Source organism: Choloepus didactylus, chromosome 7 (genome assembly GCF_015220235.1).
Source record: "Choloepus didactylus isolate mChoDid1 chromosome 7, mChoDid1.pri, whole genome shotgun sequence".
Taxonomy (NCBI): domain Eukaryota; kingdom Metazoa; phylum Chordata; class Mammalia; order Pilosa; family Megalonychidae; genus Choloepus; species Choloepus didactylus.
In genome coordinates, this window is record NC_051313.1 from 105,617,323 (window position 1) to 105,636,531 (window position 19,209).

Here is a 19,209-nt window from a genome sequence, read left to right on the forward strand (position 1 = left end):
CATTCTCTGCCTTTTGACTGGAATATTCAGTGTTCACATTTAATATAATTATTGATCTTGTTGGATTGGCTTTCCATTTTGCTTTCTCTTGGGTATTTTTCTAATTTGAAACTGGTTTAGTTTTTTTTTTTTTTTTTTTTTTTTTTTTGGTACTACATCATAGGTTTGGAGTAACAATGTTATAATGACTTCAAAAAAGTAATGTGTTCCATTTTTTAAAACATTTCTTTTATCAGGCAAATATAAATGTTGATATCCAAACCTCATTAAGAGGCACTAATAAAGGCATTGGGATTATTTAGCTTTTGAAGTTTTTTCTTTTGGGCCTGATACTTTTGTGTAATAGTTTAGACCTCTCACAATTTTTAAATACAGAAATTGTTCTGTTTTGGTTCTCTTTCTCTACTCTAGTCAGTTTTGTTCAACATTTTCCTAGGAAATTATTCATTTCATCTATATTTTTTGTCAGTTAAATCAAGCTTTTGTGATTTTTGAAAAAGCTAACAGAAAGGAAACCTTCACAAATTTCAGGAGTGAAAACATTTCTCTCCTCTGCAAACAATCCAAATAACGTGTAAAGTGATAGAATTGGGTCTGACCTGTTAGGAACCCTTTAACAAAAATGTATTTGTATAGTGGGCTTAATTTCTTTTGATCCTTTCTACCACCCTTGTCTATAAAAGTGAGGATAAGCAGAGTTAGACGATTTGAGGAAAGGCAGAAGTCCAGCATCCCAGTTTGGCTTGCTCTTTGGGTCCACTGCTTCCCAGGTAATTTTGACTTTGGGATCTGGGGCAGAGGACCTAGCAGTGTCAACATGAACCACCACCTGCATAGGCACGTATATTCAAGGCTACAGAACTATATACGGGTTATGATCAGTGTTTGTGTGTGGTGTGTGACAGGACCCCAGGACCCAACTGGCTCATTTGGATTCTCAATATATTCTCCAGTAATGACTGTATGTGCATAGAAGTGGGTTGGGTCAGGAGGAAGGACTATATTGATTCCCAAGCACAGGTACCAAGGATGCTGGGGCTGGGGGAAAAAGACAAAGCTGGCATCCAAACTTCAGGAAGCAAGGACCCAGAAAATGGTTTTGGATTCAAGGATCTCATCAGTTACGAGTTAAAACATGAGTACACTCACTTTGTTGGCATAAAGTTTTACCACTTTTGATGTGCTACAGAACCCTCTTTCAAAGAAAATGACTTTATTTTTTTGTTTTCTCACAGCTCCTAGCAGATTCACCAAATATAAAAAGAGGAAATTAATCACTGCTCTTGAGGAAACATTACTGAATATATTCAATTGGGCAAGACCTTTGATACTTATGGCTATGTATAAAGCAAAGTTTAAATACCACAAATTTCCTGTTTTACTTACAGTATATTATAATCAGCTTTCAAACTTCTTTTTTCTCTAAGTCAATAAATTATAGTTCAGAGGTTCTGCAACATTCATCTGGGCTTTCTTTCCAGTGAGTCTTTATACTGCATTATTTTAAATATCTGATGTTATATGTTTAAGCCTGGTTAAGAAATATATAATCAATGCCTATGTGGGTTTATGCAGTATTGATAAGTCATGTCAACATTCTATAACAGTATGTACATTTTGCAACAAGGTGACAGATTTAAAAATTATCAATGACATTATACTTTACATTTAATAATCACACTAAGAATGGTTTGGTAGATTTTATTCATGTAAATTTTTTAATCATAAGCAAGGTCATTAACTATGATTTCAAACAATATAGTCAAAGTATATTTTACTTTAACTTAAGGCACTAATACAAATTTTTTAAAGCAGTCATGTCATTTTATTTGCACACTATTTTACAAATTGACAATGAACACACACTTTTCTTCATTTGTAGTTTTATGCATTCACAATAAAGTAAAACTGTCAAAAAAAAAAAAAAAAAAAAAGAATTAAATGCAATCATCCCTAAAGCTTATGAGATATGGGCAAGAGAGGGAGCCACCCAAGAACAATGCCAAGTGCAGTTTTATTCCTTCAATGTTCCAAGACCTTCACTTACAAATTATTATACCAAGCCTAATGGAACACAAAGCCTATAGTGCAAAATATTCAAATAAGTTTTTTTCTATTATTCTTTACCAGAAGAATTTATACATTAATACCCCCAGCAGAACTGTCCCTAGTTCATAAGTAAATGTACTTATTCTGGAAACATTCACTCACTGAATTAACAAAAAATACCTCATTGAAAGTTTTCCTGTTACATTTGACTAATGTTGCCAGAAATGATGAAATGTTCTCTGGCGACATATACTTTATACCATCCAGAAAACATAGCAGCATATTAGTCAATTATTTAATAAAATATACACCAAAACTTTAATATAAAAGGCTAGCTTCACTAGATTTTCTCATCGTCCTAGAGTAGTCATTGACTTTAAGTGATAATTTTTTAAAGACACAAATTAATGCAAAGTTCAATATTATATATAGATTTCTCTTTGATTAAAAACTATTCTTGTTCCATCAACATATACATAAAAAATCAGTCTACCTAATTTAAAATTAAATACTTTGAGAACAAAATGAAAGAAAAGACAAGAAAAACAAGTAAATGTCTTTTGTTGAAAAGGTTATGACACTGACAGGACATATCTTCATATACTGAACCCCAGGTTGGATGCCATGTATAGACTCCTGAAATTCATAACCACCAATTAAGCTAATGCAATCACTAAAATCCACACCATTGTAAGGACCAAGCTCGATTCAACCTAGTATTAAATATCTTGCTACTATTTTATATACTTCAAAAAATGTTCACTAGTCAAAAAAAAAAAAAAAAAAAAAGCTTTAAATGTGGCAGTTCTAGTCTTTGTATATTTTTTTAAATGGAAAATGAAGTAGAAAAACATTTTGCAATTATTTTGTTCAAATTAACTATTAACCTTCAAGATAACTGGTTCATGTGAGGAAACAAATCATAAATAAAATTTGCCAAGAAGCAAAATTAGTCCTATTGTTTATATTTCATTTATTTGTTCATTATGCTGTTAATATAGTCAAGTCCTATAATCAATAGCCCAGATTATTTATGCAAGGTGTGGAAACTTCTTTCAAGGGCCCCAAATACAAATGGCATCAAACACAAGGCTCAGGAAATAGAGTGACTCAGTGGGATGAATCATATATTTGATGACCAACACCACTGCTGTTCTTCACCATCATAGATAACCAACTTTTAATTGGACTGTATGTTCACTACAGATTATTTTTGTATCTTCAAAACAGTTACCAGATTTATTTTATATTGTTGAAACTTTAAAGCTCACACTTTCAATATTAACTGCTTGCCTCAGGTCCTGATGAATGGTTCTTAACTCATTTTTTTCCCCTAATAGATATAATCTGGTCTGCCACAACTCAGCTCTTCATATTAATTTTAATTATTAGAAGATAACACCTAGCAAAGGTAGCATGATAGATCTTTTACAACAAATCCTTGGTGCTGAACAAATACGTTAATGAAATGAGCAGAGGGATTACTTCTGTGATCCAATTACCAGGGTAAAAACAGGGGTTTCTGGCTATTCAATGTTAACAGAATGTTATTCTTTCTGCCACTGAATACATGAATGATGTAAAAGGTCAAAAGATAACTTAATTTCATTTTAAATTTCTTAACTGCTCTGTTGCCTATAAAGTCTCAAAGGTAAATATAAAAATCTCTTCCTCATTCTGACCCAAGCAAAAACAGATTTCTATTCAGGTAATACTTGTTTGTGTAGCACCTGGATACCTTGATACAATAAATAGCATGAGAAAGTTAAAAATGATAAAAAATAAAGAATTCTTTAAATTATGACTTTAACTTGTAGGTTAGGAGAAAGTAAACAGAAACGAAGTGCAAAAATAACCACATTCTTATGGGAACGTGTAAGCCCGCCCAACTAAAGTCCAGTCTACCTCTGACCTCCTCCTACATTAAGTCACATAATATCTGCGCATGCACACGCACACAACTAAATCACTTACACAAAGACATTAGCCACAAAGTCTTCAGCACTTTTCTCTCTTTTCTTCTGAATTTCTAATAGGCAATTATCTTCAAAAGATACAACTTTCTGAGACTTCCACAGCTTAAAATACAATGGTGGTAATTCAGGCTTTGTATCAACTAGTCTTAGTTTAAAAAAAAACAAAAACAAAAACAAACAAAAACTTTCCTTAAAATTATTTGTCTATTTGCTAGATCTTTTCTGCCTGGTTAACCAATTTTATTAACCATCACAGAAAAATTTCCTACCTCAAGTGTTTAATTGGGATACAAACTCAATTAAAGGTAAATATAAAAATATAGGAAACCTTTCCTCCCTGATATATAAAATTCAAGAATTACATAAAGATTTCTATTCTTTTATTTATAAATATATCAACTTAAAAGAAATGCATGCCTACTGGATTTTGGTATATTTTCATTTAAAGATGCATCACATCTTCATCACACAAAAAAAAGTCAGAGTGAGTGTTTTTCTCATAAAATGTTTCTGGTTAGAGAAACAGATCATGTTAACTAATGATCTACTAGAAATTCTTACTATGGTCAGGGTTTTTATATTGGTAAATACAGCAAAACAAAACTCAAGGAAAAACAAAACAAAATAATTTTAGCATGCTCAGTCTAACTCCTTTGTCTTTCAAAGTACACTTTTTCAAACTTATAACACCATTTCTTGGGTGCATCCTGTTTTATGTCTAATTGAAGACACTTTGTATAAACCCCAGCACATGTTACCCAATTAAAGGATCATCATCATCATCTTGTAGCTGAAGTCGGGAAAATGGATGTGGTACAGACAGCCTATTCTTCATGATTATTATGAGGCAAGTTAGAGTGGTTAACACCAAAAGTGCACTGATAACAATTCCAATGGCTTCTAGGAGATTAATGCACCACTGGTCAACTAACAAACACTTAGTATTGCCAAAGGTCCCATTATTAGGACGTGGTTTTAATCCCAAGATGTGGCACATCATTGGATAAATATCCACACTGTTAATTGTGCTGTGCTTGTAGCCTTTGTGAAATGCAGGGCCATGGGCAGCTAGAAATGGATGCATACTAGGCAAAGAATTATCATAACCATGGTCACCTACTGAAAAAAAAGAACACAATGATATTAGTAATTAGATCAGTCTTTCTGTTGCAAAATAACTTGCTTCTAATGTAAATATGATAGATTCCTGCTGGTGTAATTCCCATCCATTAAAATTCTGGTATGTTGAACCAGACCGGGGTCAGAAATAAAAATTCTATATTTTTCCACTGGGCCATGCTCCCTTTTTTCACTCCATCACCCATCTACCACTTTCCCAGTCTTTCATGGCCTCAGGCTTTAACACTACTACTCAACCTGATGAATTTACCTTTCATCCATAGCCCCACTTACTTCACCTATCTATCTCCAGTACTGGTGCAAAAGCCCATTGCAATCAGGGCCAGTGATAGAGTGGTAAGGCTGAGGGTCCTGAATAACTGGGGAAAGGAGGAATAAGACCAGTGAATGGAGCAAAAGAGAATGTGCAGCCTTGCCTATCTCAGTTGCTCTTGTGATAAGAAATAGGATCACAATAATGATCTGGTTTACTGACAGTTAACAAGCACCCTAACATTGGGAGGGCCAGATAATTGAGAATGTTAACAGAAGGGATTCTTGTATTGCATGTGAAGTCTAACCAGATGGCTCCAACTTTTAACACTTACTAAAGTCTGACTCAAAGAAAAATATGTAATGGCTCTTTATATAACTCCAATACCATATTCCCAATCTTCAGCTTTATTTTAACAAATTTTGCCTTTTAACTTATACCAGTTGCATTTAATAAGCTACCACTTTCATGACTGAGTTATATCAGTGTATGTTATATTCTTTACTTGTATGCTTAAAATATTTTGTAATAAATACAATGCATGTGATCAATATGATAAAAATCTGAATATAACATCATAATACATATTATGATTCCAATAATGTAAAAATATGAATGTAAATGTTAAAAAAAAAAAAAGATTGGAAAGGGAAATATCCCACAATTAACACGTCTGCATCTCTGCATTGCAGAATTATGGATAGTTTTTGTTCTCTCTTCTATGCTTTCCTGTATTTTCCAAGTTTATAGTACATACTATAACATAAATATAAATAATGCATAAATTTCATGGACCCTTAGTCTAATCCTTGCCTGATCCTTCTGATTTGCGATAGACAGTGGATCTGCAAACTACAACCCAGGGCAAATCAGTCTGTAACCTGTTTTTGTAAAGAAAGCTTCTCTGAAATACAGCATGCCAATTTGTTTACATATGGTCTATGGCTGCTTTCACACTACAAAGGCAGCACTGAGCAGTTGAGACAGAGACTAGATGGCCCACACAAAGCCTAAAATACTCTCTGCTCCTTTGCAGAAAATTTGCTGACCCTACTCTAGATTACAACCTCAGATTTTTTAGAAGAGTGATTCAAATTTAATGTAAAATATGAATAAATAAGTCCCAGGTGAGAGAAGATCTGGAACACTCCCCTATAAATTTCCTCAGTTTTAGGAGAGATTTTGATAGACCTATTTTGTTTAGTTGGTAAGATTTTTTGTTTGTTTACTTTCTAGTTCTTGCTAGTGATCTAAATGGTTGTGGCATTCAGGTAAATGATTTCATCACTGGGGCAAGACTTACAGTTACTTGGACAAATTTTTTAACACACACAAAAAAAGGAATTTGAATTAGCTAACCTTTTCCCTTTTACTTTGTTTCTTTATTTTCCTCTCTTTTATCTTCTACAAATCAAGAGGACCAATCTTAAAAGTTACTGACAGTAACTGCAGTTTTGGCAAAAAAGTAAAACTGTGCTTCACCCTAAAGGTTATCCATCCTTCTAACTATGGTTACTGTAAATTGCTATTGAATAAATACTTGAGAATTATTCAGTTGAAAATTGAATTGATTATACTGTACAAGTTTCTCTAAATCAAAGTACCCTGTTAACAGAACAGTGTCACAATGTGTGATATATCCTAAACAAATACTTACATTTTGATAGTGATTTATTTAGCACAATTGTCCAGCCTTCCTCAGCAACCAAAATAATAGGCTGAATTCGATCATTATGTTGGTAATAAAATCTGGCAGGAATATCTTCTTTGAGATAAACAGTCATCTGAGGGCTACAGATTTTCAGTTTGTTATAAACTTCTGTTCTATCTGGAAGAATAAGGAGATAGCAAAGGAAAAAAATCATGGTTGACTGATAAGGGAAAAAAAGGCTTTAGAAAAATTAGAATAACGAAAAATAAGTTCTGAACAATTTCTCATCTATTAAGTCACTTTTAATCTTAAGAAACATAGCATTAATAATTATATGACAGTGTTAGGAACTGATTAGATATACACAGATGCCTTTTTATATTTATACACACATATACACACACACACATCTTTTTTTTTCATTCTCTGTATTAACCCTGGTGGATTTTTATAGAAAGGGCACAATTTTCATGTCTAGCTTTATAAGCAAATATAAACCAATAGTGTCAGTAAAAGAAAAGCATATCTCACAAAATAATCCAAGAAGCTTTTTAAGGACAAATATTTCCTTTTTCCATTAATATGAATAACTAAGAAATACATCAAAAAGCAAAGAAATAATCACTTTGAACCTAAACCTTAATCCAATGGCTTAAAACTCATAAATTAGGAAGAAATAATTTCACTATGAGTAAATGAAATAGTATATTAAAACTCATAAATGAGGAGAAATAATCCCACTCTGAGAAAGTATAATGGAGTACAGTCCTGTACTATAAAAAGCCAGAGCTTCATTCTTTTACACAATTCCCCATCCTTAATCAATTGCCCATTCAAACAGCAGCATCCTTAGGCTAAAAGGTTACTTACTTCTTTTGGGAAGTATTGCAGCAACTGGGGTCAAATCTATAAGAGTGTAGTCTGAATGATCAATGCAGCGGTCCAAGTTTATCAATCTGTCCTTAGAACACTGGGTCATCCCATGATCACTTGTAATGATCACATTAAGATTTTCCCACAATCCTAACATCTTGAGTTTATGGACTAGGTCACCAATATGTTTATCTATTTCTTTCAACACTGTACGCATGTTTTCTTTATCTTCTGGTCCGTATTTGTGGCCACTTGCATCTGGTTCTTCCCAATAGAGTGTTGCAAAGGTGACTGGTGGGTTTGAATTGCTCAGCCACAGAGTAATATTATTTAGTCTCTCTGCAAATGACACTGAGGAGTTATAATTCATAAAATAGGAAGGTGTGGTGTTGTGAATGGGTACATCAGTACCAGGCCACATAGCAGCAGCACTTGTTCTGTTTTCCTGAAGCTGATTGGTCACCCAAATAGGCACTGCCTCATTCCACCAAAAAGGATCCTTGTCATTAGAGTCAGAAAAATGTTTCTTTGTGACGGCATCATACATGGAATTAGCCACAATGCCGTGGCTTTCTTCGTACAAGCCTGTCACAATACTGTAATGGTTTGGAAATGTTTTTGTGATGAAAACATTTTTAACATTTTCTACCAACACACCTTCTTTAATAAAATTCTGGAGATGAGGAAATTCATACTTCTGCAGATAGTCAGCTCTGAAGCCATCAAAGGACACCAACAGTAACTTAGGTGTCAAACTATAGGAAGAGTTACCTCTACAACCAGTTATAAATACAGAAAATAAAAGTAGTACTAATAACTTCATCATGAACATGTTGAAGGAGAGCAATCAAGGTTCCTAAAATATAAAATTATAATTCATTAGTAGTAATGCTATTGGATTTAGATTAAGTTTCAGAATTTTAGCCATCAGAAGAAAAATCAACATTTATAAACCTTTTATATGCCCACTTTACCTATATCAACTTAAAAATTAAACAATGTCATTTATGAAAAGATAACCAAATAAAGCTAAAATTGGAAAAATGCAAATTACCTTTACTTGACCAATTATCTCTTTATAAAATATATACAAAATTATACAACTTTATTTTTAAAAGTATATATATATAAATATGTATTTATAAATATATATTTGCCACCCCATCACTACACTCTGAGGAGGAAACTGGCCATTCTTATTTTCCTTATAAATATTCCTGTTTGTCTATTTTGCTAGTCTGCAACAACAGAAATTATTCTGAATGCTTGATAAGAAGAGATGAAGAAACTGTTAAAATTATGTAGAGAAAGCCCTAGAGACCACTCAGAACCAAAAAAAAAAAAAAAAAAAAAAAAAAAAAATCCATGCCCTATTTCCTCTTTGAAATCTCTCCTGAGCTTCCTCTTAACATCCTTTGAAATTTGAAATCACCACCAAGGTGACAGACCCAGATAGCCAATCAAGCCCCTAGTTCATTATGTCTGACAATACAAAATAAAGCCCACCTGTTCTAAACCTGCCCCTATAAGATGGACAAACTCCTGTCCAATTAATAAGAGACAAGCTAACTTTCTTTTTATGGCTATAAAAATCATTTGCCAACCCTAGAAGACTGAAGATACTTCCATTTTTTTGCAAGTGATCTGGCTTCTTTGCTGCAGCAAAACTTTTGGTGTCTAGAATAAGGGGCTATAATCTGCAAACTAGACTCCAATTTAACTTTTGATGAAACAAAAAATGACCCTTTTTGTACAAAATAGAAATAATGCCAAGAGTTCCAGAGAGGGTGATTATTTTTGTAATTTAATGAATGGTGCTAGAGTTCCCTTCACTACACAGAAAAAAAATACACACAACATTTTCCCATCATCAGTTCCTGTTGAAAAATACTGGCACAAAAAGGAGTAGGCACTAATGCTATTTGAGAAAAAGGTCCCACCTCAATCCTATCTACCCCAATATTCACTTCAGATTGACTAACAAAAAGACATGGTCTGCAGGGACTTGAATACTGCAGTGTCTTCTGAATAAATCCAAAAGCTGTTGAAAATAATTTATCACCATATCCCTCTTAAACATCCCTTTTACTGTTAATGACATAAACATTCTTCTCCCTAATCCTCCAGGCTTAGAGATGTCCCTGATTTTTCCTTCTTTTTTACTATCCATTGATTACAAACAGCTTGCCCCTAATAAATCTCTTTATCTTCAGTTTCCACCTTCTTTAGTCTCTAAAAAAACTGGGATTTGTGCTTTAGGTGGAATGATACACTTTAAATGGGCAGAACATGTCTTCCATTATAGAGAGAAGGAGCAAAGGAAAGGTAAGCTAGCAGGTTTGAGGGCGGGAGGTGAAGGGAATTGCTTTCTCTGTGTTGTGAGAGCTAGGATCAATTATTGAGAGGGGATAGGGTAGTGAAGGTGAAGTTTTGTAGAACATGGAGAATGTCTGATATGGCCAATGTGGAGAATGGGAGAAAGCATAAGGAAACAGTAAAACTGGTGGGCAATGTTGACAACAGGTGCCTTAAATTTTTATGGCGACTTTGTTGATTGATTTTTCTCTCATAATTCAGTGGTTCTGGCACAAGCATGAGCAAAACAATCAGCTGATCTTACCTGGGCTTGAGATTCTGCCAGAAACTGAAGGATGACTAAGGAAGTTGAAGACACTGATAAAAGAGTGGCTGAAATTTGAGCTGTGGTATCTTAGCTGAAGCTGATATAGAAGTGACTAGTAGAGAAGCTTTTGGACTTAGGTTTTGATGAGAAGTCCAATAAATGATGTTTTAAGAGTATTCTGTGGTAGCTGCAAGGGTGTGGGGCTGTGGACAGGAGTGAGGTGAGTGAATTAATTAATTCAGAGTAATAAGACCCTGGGTATGGCCAAAGAGTCCCTCCAGGGACCTCAAAGTCCCAGGCATGAGCAGCAGTGAAGCAAATGTGTTGGCAGGATTGCTGTGAGGATTAAAAGAGACAAGATAATCCTTTATTAAATTCCATCTTGTCTGTTGCTGCCCCTTCCTCTAATCACTTTTCTGATCTTCAGGGATGTCTATGCAGTGACCACCCATGTTGAAAAGGGGTGTGACATTATGGGAAAATGGGACACATCTGGTTGATATTCTTGAAGAGGTCATTGCCTCTGGGTTTTGAGACTTAGCTGGCATAGGAGCTGTCTGGAGAATTTAAGTTTCTGAAGAATAAACTCAGTGAGTACAACTTTTGTAGAGCCTCAGATGGTATCTGGGTATTCTTTAGGGTTTGGGGGACTACTGTTGACTTGGGCTTATCATACTGTGGTCATTTGTCATATCTAGCTGAAGCTTGCAGAGTAGTAACCTCCAGCCTCTTGACTCTATTTGCTCTCTCTCTCAAACATATCAGCTACATAATCCATGCACCTATAGTCATTCAAATACTGTTTGAGGCTGTGGCCCCCTGAGAACCACTGACTTAAAATTGTGAAGACCAAAGTCACAGGATCTTATTTGTGAGGGATCTTTGCGTTTGGAAACCTCTACCATTTCAACATGAGATGGGCTGCCAGCTGAGTGCAGTGCATGAATCATCTCTTGCTAGTGCCATCCAAGAAACCAAATATAGTACAGTGTAACAAAATCAAACCACCTCTCCAAGGAAAGAGTAACCCTAATAACTAATGAAAAGAAGAGATTTACATTCCACAGATACAGCCCCAGTCCCATCTCAGCAATTTAAGCCATCAAGAATCAGTGATACTTACCTTTTCATTTAAGTAGTATTTTGTGCCTCATGACAAAGTGTTTATGAACAACTCATCTTCTCCTATAGATAGTCATAACTATGTTCAGTCAAATAACAATATTATGCAGGTCACTGCCCTTGGTTCCAACAATCTTAGAACTTGTGTGGAGAGCATGCTATTTTCCATGAAAGTCTGGCTTGAGCATATTCTCTGGTTTTTCTCTGGGTATAGCTACTTCCCCATGTCCAAATACTTTTTTTCCAATAACAGAAATAGCAAAAGATGCTTGCTTTCACCACTGCTATTCAACATTGTACTAGAAGTTTAGGCAAGAAAAAGAAATAAAAGGTATACAAATTGGAAAGGATGAAGTAAAACTTATCTCTAGTCACAGAAGATATGACACTATAGAGAGAAAATCCAAAGGAATCCAGAAGAAAGCTACTGGAGCTAATAAACAAATTCAGCATTTGTACCCTGAAAACTACAAAACACTGCTGAAAGAAATTAAAGGAGCCCTAACTAAATGAAAAGATACCACATGTTCATGGATTAAAAGACTTAATATTGTTACGATGTCAATACTACCCAAAGGGACCTACAGATTCAAAGAAATCTCTCTCAAAATTCCAGCAGCCTTTTTGGAAGAAATGGAAAAACCAATCCTCAACTTCATATGACAATGCAAGGGGCCCCAAAAATCCAAAATAATTTTGAAAAAAAAAAAAAAATAGAATAAAGTTGGAGAACTCATATTCCCTGATTTCAAACCTTACTACAAAGTTATAGTAATCAAAACAGTGTGGCAGTGGCATAAGGACAGACATACAGACCAACAGAACAGAACTGAAAATCCAGGAACAGACCCACACATCAATGGTCAACTGATTTTTCACTAGAGTGCCAAGCACATGCAATAAGGAAAAAATGGCATTTTCCTTCAACAAATGACACTGGGAAAACTAGAAATCCATGTCCAAAACAATGAAGCTGGACTCCTACTTCACACCACATACAAAAATTAATTCTAAATGGATCAATAACATAAATATAAAAGCTAAAACCATAAAACACTTGGAAGATAACATAGGGACAAATCTGTATAACCTCGAATTTGGCAATGGAGTTTTAGCTATTACATCAAAAGCATAAGCAAAAGAAACAATAGTTAGATTTGACTTCATCAAAATAAAAAAAAAAACCTTGTGCATCAAAGGACATCATCAAGAAAGTGAAAAGATAAGCTACAGAATGGGAGAAGAGAATTTCAAGTCATATATCTGATAAGGGTCCAACATACAAAATATATAAGGAACTCTTCAAATTAACAACAAAAAGATAAACAATCCAATTAAAAAAAAAGGGCAAAGGACTTGAACAGACATGCCTGCAAAGAGGATACAGAAATGGCCAATAAGCACATGGAAAGGTACTCAACATCATTAGCCATTAGCGAAATATGAGTCAAAACCACAATCAGCTACCACTTCACCCCCACAAGGATGGCTATTATTTTAAAAAATGGAAAATATCAAGCATTGGAGAGGATGCAAAGAAACTGGAAACCTTGTGTAAAGTCTGTGTAAACGTAAAACAGTACAGCCTACTGTGGAAAGCAGTATGGTGGTTTCTCAAAAAGCTAACTATAGAATTACCACATGATCCAGCAATTCCACTCCTAGCTATATATGCAAAGAAACTGAAAACATAGACTCAAACAGGTATTTGTACACCCATGTTCATAGTAGCATTGTTCGCAAGAACCATAAGATGGAAACCCAAGTGTCCAACAGATGGATGAATAAACAAAATGTGCTACATACAAACAATGGAATATTATTCAGCTATAAGAAGGAATGAAGTTCTGAGACATGCTGCAACATGGATGAACCCTGAAAACATTTTGATTAGTGGAAATAAGCAAAGCACATAAGGACAAATACTGTGTGATTTCACTTGTATGAAATATCTAGAAATAGCAAATCCATAGAGACAGAAAATAGACAAGAGATGCAAGGAGGGAGAAAGGAAGTTGTTGCTTGGTGGGCACAGTCTTAGTAAACTTTGGAAAATTTTAAATAAAAACAGCAAGTAGATGGCACAATATCTTCTCAAGGGGAAAAGATACTTGCGTGCCTATAAAATGGAAACATTCTTTATTGCTCTGGCTCTTTCCCCCAGAAACCATTCCACATTCCCAACCAAGTTCTGCTGGCAAGTCAAACCTGATAAATGTCAAACTGAATGTATTCTCTGGGTCTCCAAATCTGCCCCTTATTTCCCTAATCCTTTAAAACAGCTTTACCATTCTCCCTGTCACAAAGAGATATCCTGGGTACACGAGGAGTCAACAGTCTAGACAAGTCTACCTTCACTAGTTAGTACAGTACGGGAGACATAAGAATCACTGAGGAGAGTTTGTTAAAACTACAGTTGTTCAGTCTCCACACCTAGGAGATTCTGATCCAGTAAGTCAAGAGTAGACACCAGGAACCTATATTTTTAACAATTGTTTTAAAGGCTACCCACTCTTTTCTATTATTTCCACTGCTGACATACTTCTTAAAACCCTCAATACCTGCAGTCCCAAACTGGTCTCTCCATCCCCTCCCCACTTTTCACTCAACATCTGCCAACTTAATCTTCCTGGGCATAGTCTGTTCATGATATTCCTTAATCAAAAATGTTCAGTGGTCCCCCTGACTATACTAAAGTTCAAAAACTTCAATCACACTTTCATAGCCCTCCATTTTCCAAGCCATCCTGCATGCAGATTACTATAAAATAGGTACAGAAATAAACATGAACCTTAATTTCCATTTACCATACTTCATACCATGTCTGAAATGTATTATAAAGGCATGTAAAAGGAAATCACCATTTATCTGGGAGACCTAAAACAGTTTTTCAGTAATTGTTTGTGTTATCAGATCATCCTAAAGTACTTCCAATATATGAAGTCTTCACCAATCTTTTAAGTCATTTTTAAGAAATCATTCAACAAATAACTAATATATCTAAATCCATCACACAAAAATACCTGTACTTGCCAGTTACTAGGGAACAAACGGTTTTATACTTTACAAATGTATAATATTCAAACAGAAGCATAAATGATCAAAATATCAAATCAGGCTATCATCTTGGAAAAACAAAGACAGGCTTCACTTTTGAGTCAATGTTGTTCTAAAATACCAAAACTTCTTTATAATTCTGTGCTTCAGATCCATATACCATAAAGTATCATTTTTAAAACTAAGACATTCAAGAATGTGCACACATGGTATATCTTCGTATGTCTAAAACTTCAAATAAAATTCCTTCTAAGAGCAGAGGGGTGCCAAGATAATTCAATGAAGACAAAATAGTCATTTGAACAAAAAAAGGTGCTAGTTAAACTGGATATATACATGCAAAAGATTGAAGGTGGACCCCTTCCTCGTTCCACAAACAACAATTAACTCAAAAGGGATCACAGACCTAAGTGTAAGAGCCAAAACTATAAAACTCTTAGTAAATCTTTGTGACCCTAGGTTAGGCAAAGCCTTCTCAGATATGACACCAAAAGCACAAGTAACCAAAGAAGAATAGATAAATTGGACTTCATCAATATTAGAAACTTTTGTGCTTCCAAGGATAGCATCAAGAAAGTGAAAAGACAAACCACAGAATGGAAGAAAATATTTGCAAATCATATACCTGGTAAGGAAGTTGTATCTAGAATATATAAAGAATTCTTACAACTCAATAATAAAAAGACAATTCAAACATGGACAAAGGCTCTGAAAAGACATTTATCCAAAGAAGATATACAAATGGCAAATAAGCATATGATTAAGATGCTCAACATCACTAGCCACGATGGAAACACAAGTCAAAACCACAATGAAGGGCCACTTCACACCTACCAGGATGGCAATAATCAAAAAGACAGATATTGTAAGTGTTGGTGAAGATGTAGAAAAACTGGAACTTGCACACTTTGCTGGCAGGAATATAAAATGGTGCAGCCACTTTGGAAAAAAGTCTGGTAGTTCTTCAAAAGGTTAAAAAGAGAGTTACCATATGACCCAGCAATTCTACCAGATGGATACTCAAGAGAAATGAAAATATATGTCCATCCAAAAATACATACACAACTGTTCATAGCAGCATTATTTAAAATAGCCTAGAAGTAGAAATGACTCAAATATCCCTCAACTGATAATGGATCAATAAAATGTGGTATATACATACAATGAAATACCATTTGGCAATATATTGATACATGTTATAATATGGATGAACCTTGAAAACATGCTCAGAAGAATAAGGCAGTCATAAAAGATCATCTGTTGTATGATTCCATTTATATGAAATGTCCAGAAGATATAGAGACAGAAAGAATAGTAGTTGCTTGGGGCTGAGAGTGGTTGGGGGGAAAGACAGAGTAACTGCCAGAAGGTATGAAGTTCCTTTTGGGGGTGGTGCAAATGTTATAAAATTGATTGTGGCGATGGCTGCACCATTCTGTAAAACTGTACATTTTCAATGTCTGACCTGTATGGTATGTGAGTTATATCTCAATAAAACTGTTACATTAAAAAAAAAAAAGAGCAGAGGAAAGTAGAACTGTAATCTTAAATGCATAGGAAATACCCTACCACAAAACAGGAAACATCATATCTCATTCTACATAAAAAAATATGTGAATTTTGTACTCTACTTCATAATAAAGACTTGGGTGCTTTAATGGGAAAATGGTTTGTACCACTTCCCTTACGCAAACAACAAAAACCTGGGTCTTCTCCCACAAAATACATACAAATTAAACTCTTTCTTCCCCAAATTTTTGAATGAAAAGGATGCTCGAGGTACATGTGCTGCTTACCCTGGGGTTCAGTAATACCTTGGCACACTGCTAGGATCCAGGTGCCCCAATCCTTGTTCCCAGTCTTATAAGCAGACAGAGTAGAAAAACTACAGGCTCTCAAGTAAAAGTATCCTTGGACCCTGGCTCAGCTAGAGGATCCTGGGCAGATCCAACTTTTCCCAGCTTCAGTTTCCTCCTGTAAAATTGGAATGCATAAAGTGTTACAGAGCAGACCCTCAATATTAGTTTCCTTTCATCTATTCTAGTAACAAAACTGTTATGTTAGAAAAAAAATCTGTACTATGACAGGTAGAGTGATATTATTGTGAAACTGCAAGATATATCAGAAATAATTTAGTCTAATACCTTCCTTTTACACCTGGTAAAGCTGAAGTCCTGTGATTGGTCAAACTCAGAAAAGAATCAACAGCTTTACAACATTTCAGTAATTTCATGTCCTTAAGAAGTTTATAAGTCTCGTAAACGTGGTTAAGCTCTAGCAGTTGTAAATAATCTCCAAACCAGTAACAGAATTTTTTTTGCCAAAACATCTTTCATTGATAGTGCCTATCTACATCTTCTTCATTCTGCTTCATTCTAATGTTCAAAATATTTGTTTCAGCAGTAAACAAACCACCAGTGAAAAGTTCTCAAGTAATTTTCAAGGAAGGAAAATACTAATTATTATATTGCAAAACATCAGGGGAAATTTTGTGGCAGGGCATTTCCGATGAATTTAAGATTACAATTTCACTTCCCTCTGCTCTTTTTTTATTATTATTATAGCAGTTTTATAGAGATATCATTCACATACCATACAATTCCATCATTTAAAATGTACAATTTCACAGAGCTGTGTAGCCATCACCACAATCAATTTTAGAACATTTTCATCACACCAAAAAGAAACCTGGGATGACTTTCTTGCCTGGATGGAACACATGTCATGCAACCCCTCACTGGAATTTCTAGCCCATGTAAATTTGGGAACTATAAAAGTTACAGGATATGGTGAAAGAGGTTATTAGCATACCATCTGCTTTTTAATACAAAAACTTCATTCTAAGCCCTTCACAAATACTACTTTTAGAACATATACAGCTTTAAAACTGCTGTTGTTTAGGCATATAGATAATTTAGGTGGTTACCTTTAGATTGTTATTTTCTTTACATTCTCAGGAAAAAATATAACTACTACTAAAAAACTTTCCAGATCTTAAAATTTCTAGAAGTCTAAATTACTCTCCAATTTTCTAGCACACTCACATTTTCTAGCAAATATCTTCAAAGCAATTACACCTAAACTTACTTTCTACACAGTAAAAAATTCCCAAGATCGTGCTTTCATCAAAATTCCTCCCAAATTATATTCTGCAGCTACTTTAACAGTAAGGCCATATATAATTTTATTAAAATAGACTGAAACGACCTTGAAAAAAGGAAGAAAGAAACCATAATACTAAAATCAACAGTTGATTTCCTACAGTACTTGCCAAGTTTTCAGGCCAAGGTGTACCAGATCTCCTGGTGGTTAAACAAAGCCGTCTTGGAGCTAGACAGACCTGGTGTAAATCTGGCTGTTACTCAGTTGCTGTCCAGTCTTGGGTATTCTCACTACTCTGAGCCTGACTTTCCTCATCTGTAAAATGGGGATGCTATAACTTATAAGGGGACGAGGAAAGAAAGGTGCTGGTAAAGTGATTAACACAGTGCTCGGCTCATAAAAAAAGCACTTAAATGTTCTTCTATTGCTTGATTTCGTTGGTTTCTAGGAAACTGGTTTTAAAACAATAGTCATGTGTAATTAACATAAACCCTAATCAACTATTCAGACGGCTGCATCTCAATGACTTCGGTGGTGTTTCTTTAAAATCAAAAGCCTTCTCTCCCTGGCGCCCACATCTCGCCGCCCCGCGAGCCCAGTCTCCCTCATTTTCACTCTGCTTTCCTTCGCCCCCTCCTCTGCTGTTATCCCAACTCCCTCCCTTCACCTATACACCGGAGCTTGCCTTCCCAAATTCCAAAGCCACAGGCTTAATAATACTCTTTCCTCTTACCTGACATCTCTCCGCTTTCCCCTCCGCCCGCTACCTCCCTGCCTCGCACAGTTCCTTCGCGGACAGCCCCACCAGCGCCCCAGGGAAAGGGTGGAGAAGGATGTCTCACTATCTCTATGTCCAAAGCCCCTAATGAAGTGAAGAGAGCGTGGCATTTCCTTCCCGAACGCAGAGCCGAGAAGCACCAACTCACCCGCCACTGCTTCTTCCGCGCGCGGAACCGGACGACCGCGGAACGCGGCACTTGCTCGCACTGGGGGCGGGGGGAAACAGGACGACCGATCGAGGGCAGACAGAGGCCTTCCTGAGGCGCCTGCGCAGTAGCGGACACCCGCACCGCGGTTAACCCGCCTAGCCTCCTGGAGATTTCGCTGCAGAGGGCGCTCAAGGGTGCGCGCAGCTGTTAGGCCTGCGGCTCTGGAATGCGTGCGCAGAGGGGGCTGGGACCGAGCGGCCGCTGAAGTGTGAAACATGACCTCGGATTGGATGCCTCAGACTTATTGAATGTGACTCAGTTTTTGATTGGTTAGATTTAGGTACCACCGGGAAACAGGTGGCTTGGCAGGTAGAATTGGCCGCAGGAGAAGAGTTTCGTTCCTCTCTCCATCCCCCACCCCACCCCTTTCTAAT

At 35.7% G+C, this 19,209-nt stretch overlaps 2 protein-coding genes across 6 annotated transcripts in view; one reads left to right on the forward strand and one right to left on the reverse strand.

The window, feature by feature from the left end:
- ENPP5 (ectonucleotide pyrophosphatase/phosphodiesterase family member 5) overlaps window positions 1-2,838 on the forward strand; it is a 23,778-nt gene extending 20,940 nt beyond the window's left edge. Inside the window, exon 4 of the mRNA XM_037842754.1 lies at window positions 1,236-2,838. Coding sequence (XP_037698682.1) covers window positions 1,236-1,426 — 191 coding nt within the window. The 3' untranslated portion in view covers window positions 1,427-2,838. The remainder of the gene's footprint in view (window positions 1-1,235) is intronic.
- ENPP4 (ectonucleotide pyrophosphatase/phosphodiesterase 4) lies at window positions 1,694-19,004 on the reverse strand. Of its 5 annotated transcripts, none has more exons than XM_037842759.1 (5): window positions 18,773-19,004; window positions 16,541-16,718; window positions 7,940-8,798; window positions 7,076-7,246; window positions 1,694-5,141 (listed from the first exon to the last, which is right to left on the reverse strand). In XM_037842759.1, exons 3-5 carry the CDS (start codon window positions 8,772-8,774, stop codon window positions 4,780-4,782), a joined length of 1,368 nt encoding a protein of 455 aa, XP_037698687.1. In that variant the 5' UTR covers window positions 8,775-8,798; window positions 16,541-16,718; window positions 18,773-19,004; the 3' UTR covers window positions 1,694-4,779. The 5 variants fall into 5 exon arrangements, with proteins under 5 accessions (XP_037698687.1, XP_037698684.1, XP_037698683.1 ...); XM_037842756.1 differs by having other exon boundaries at window positions 1,694-5,144; window positions 16,559-16,718; window positions 18,773-19,003; XM_037842755.1 differs by having other exon boundaries at window positions 1,694-5,144; window positions 18,773-19,003.
- Window positions 19,005-19,209: the final 205 nt, after the last annotated feature.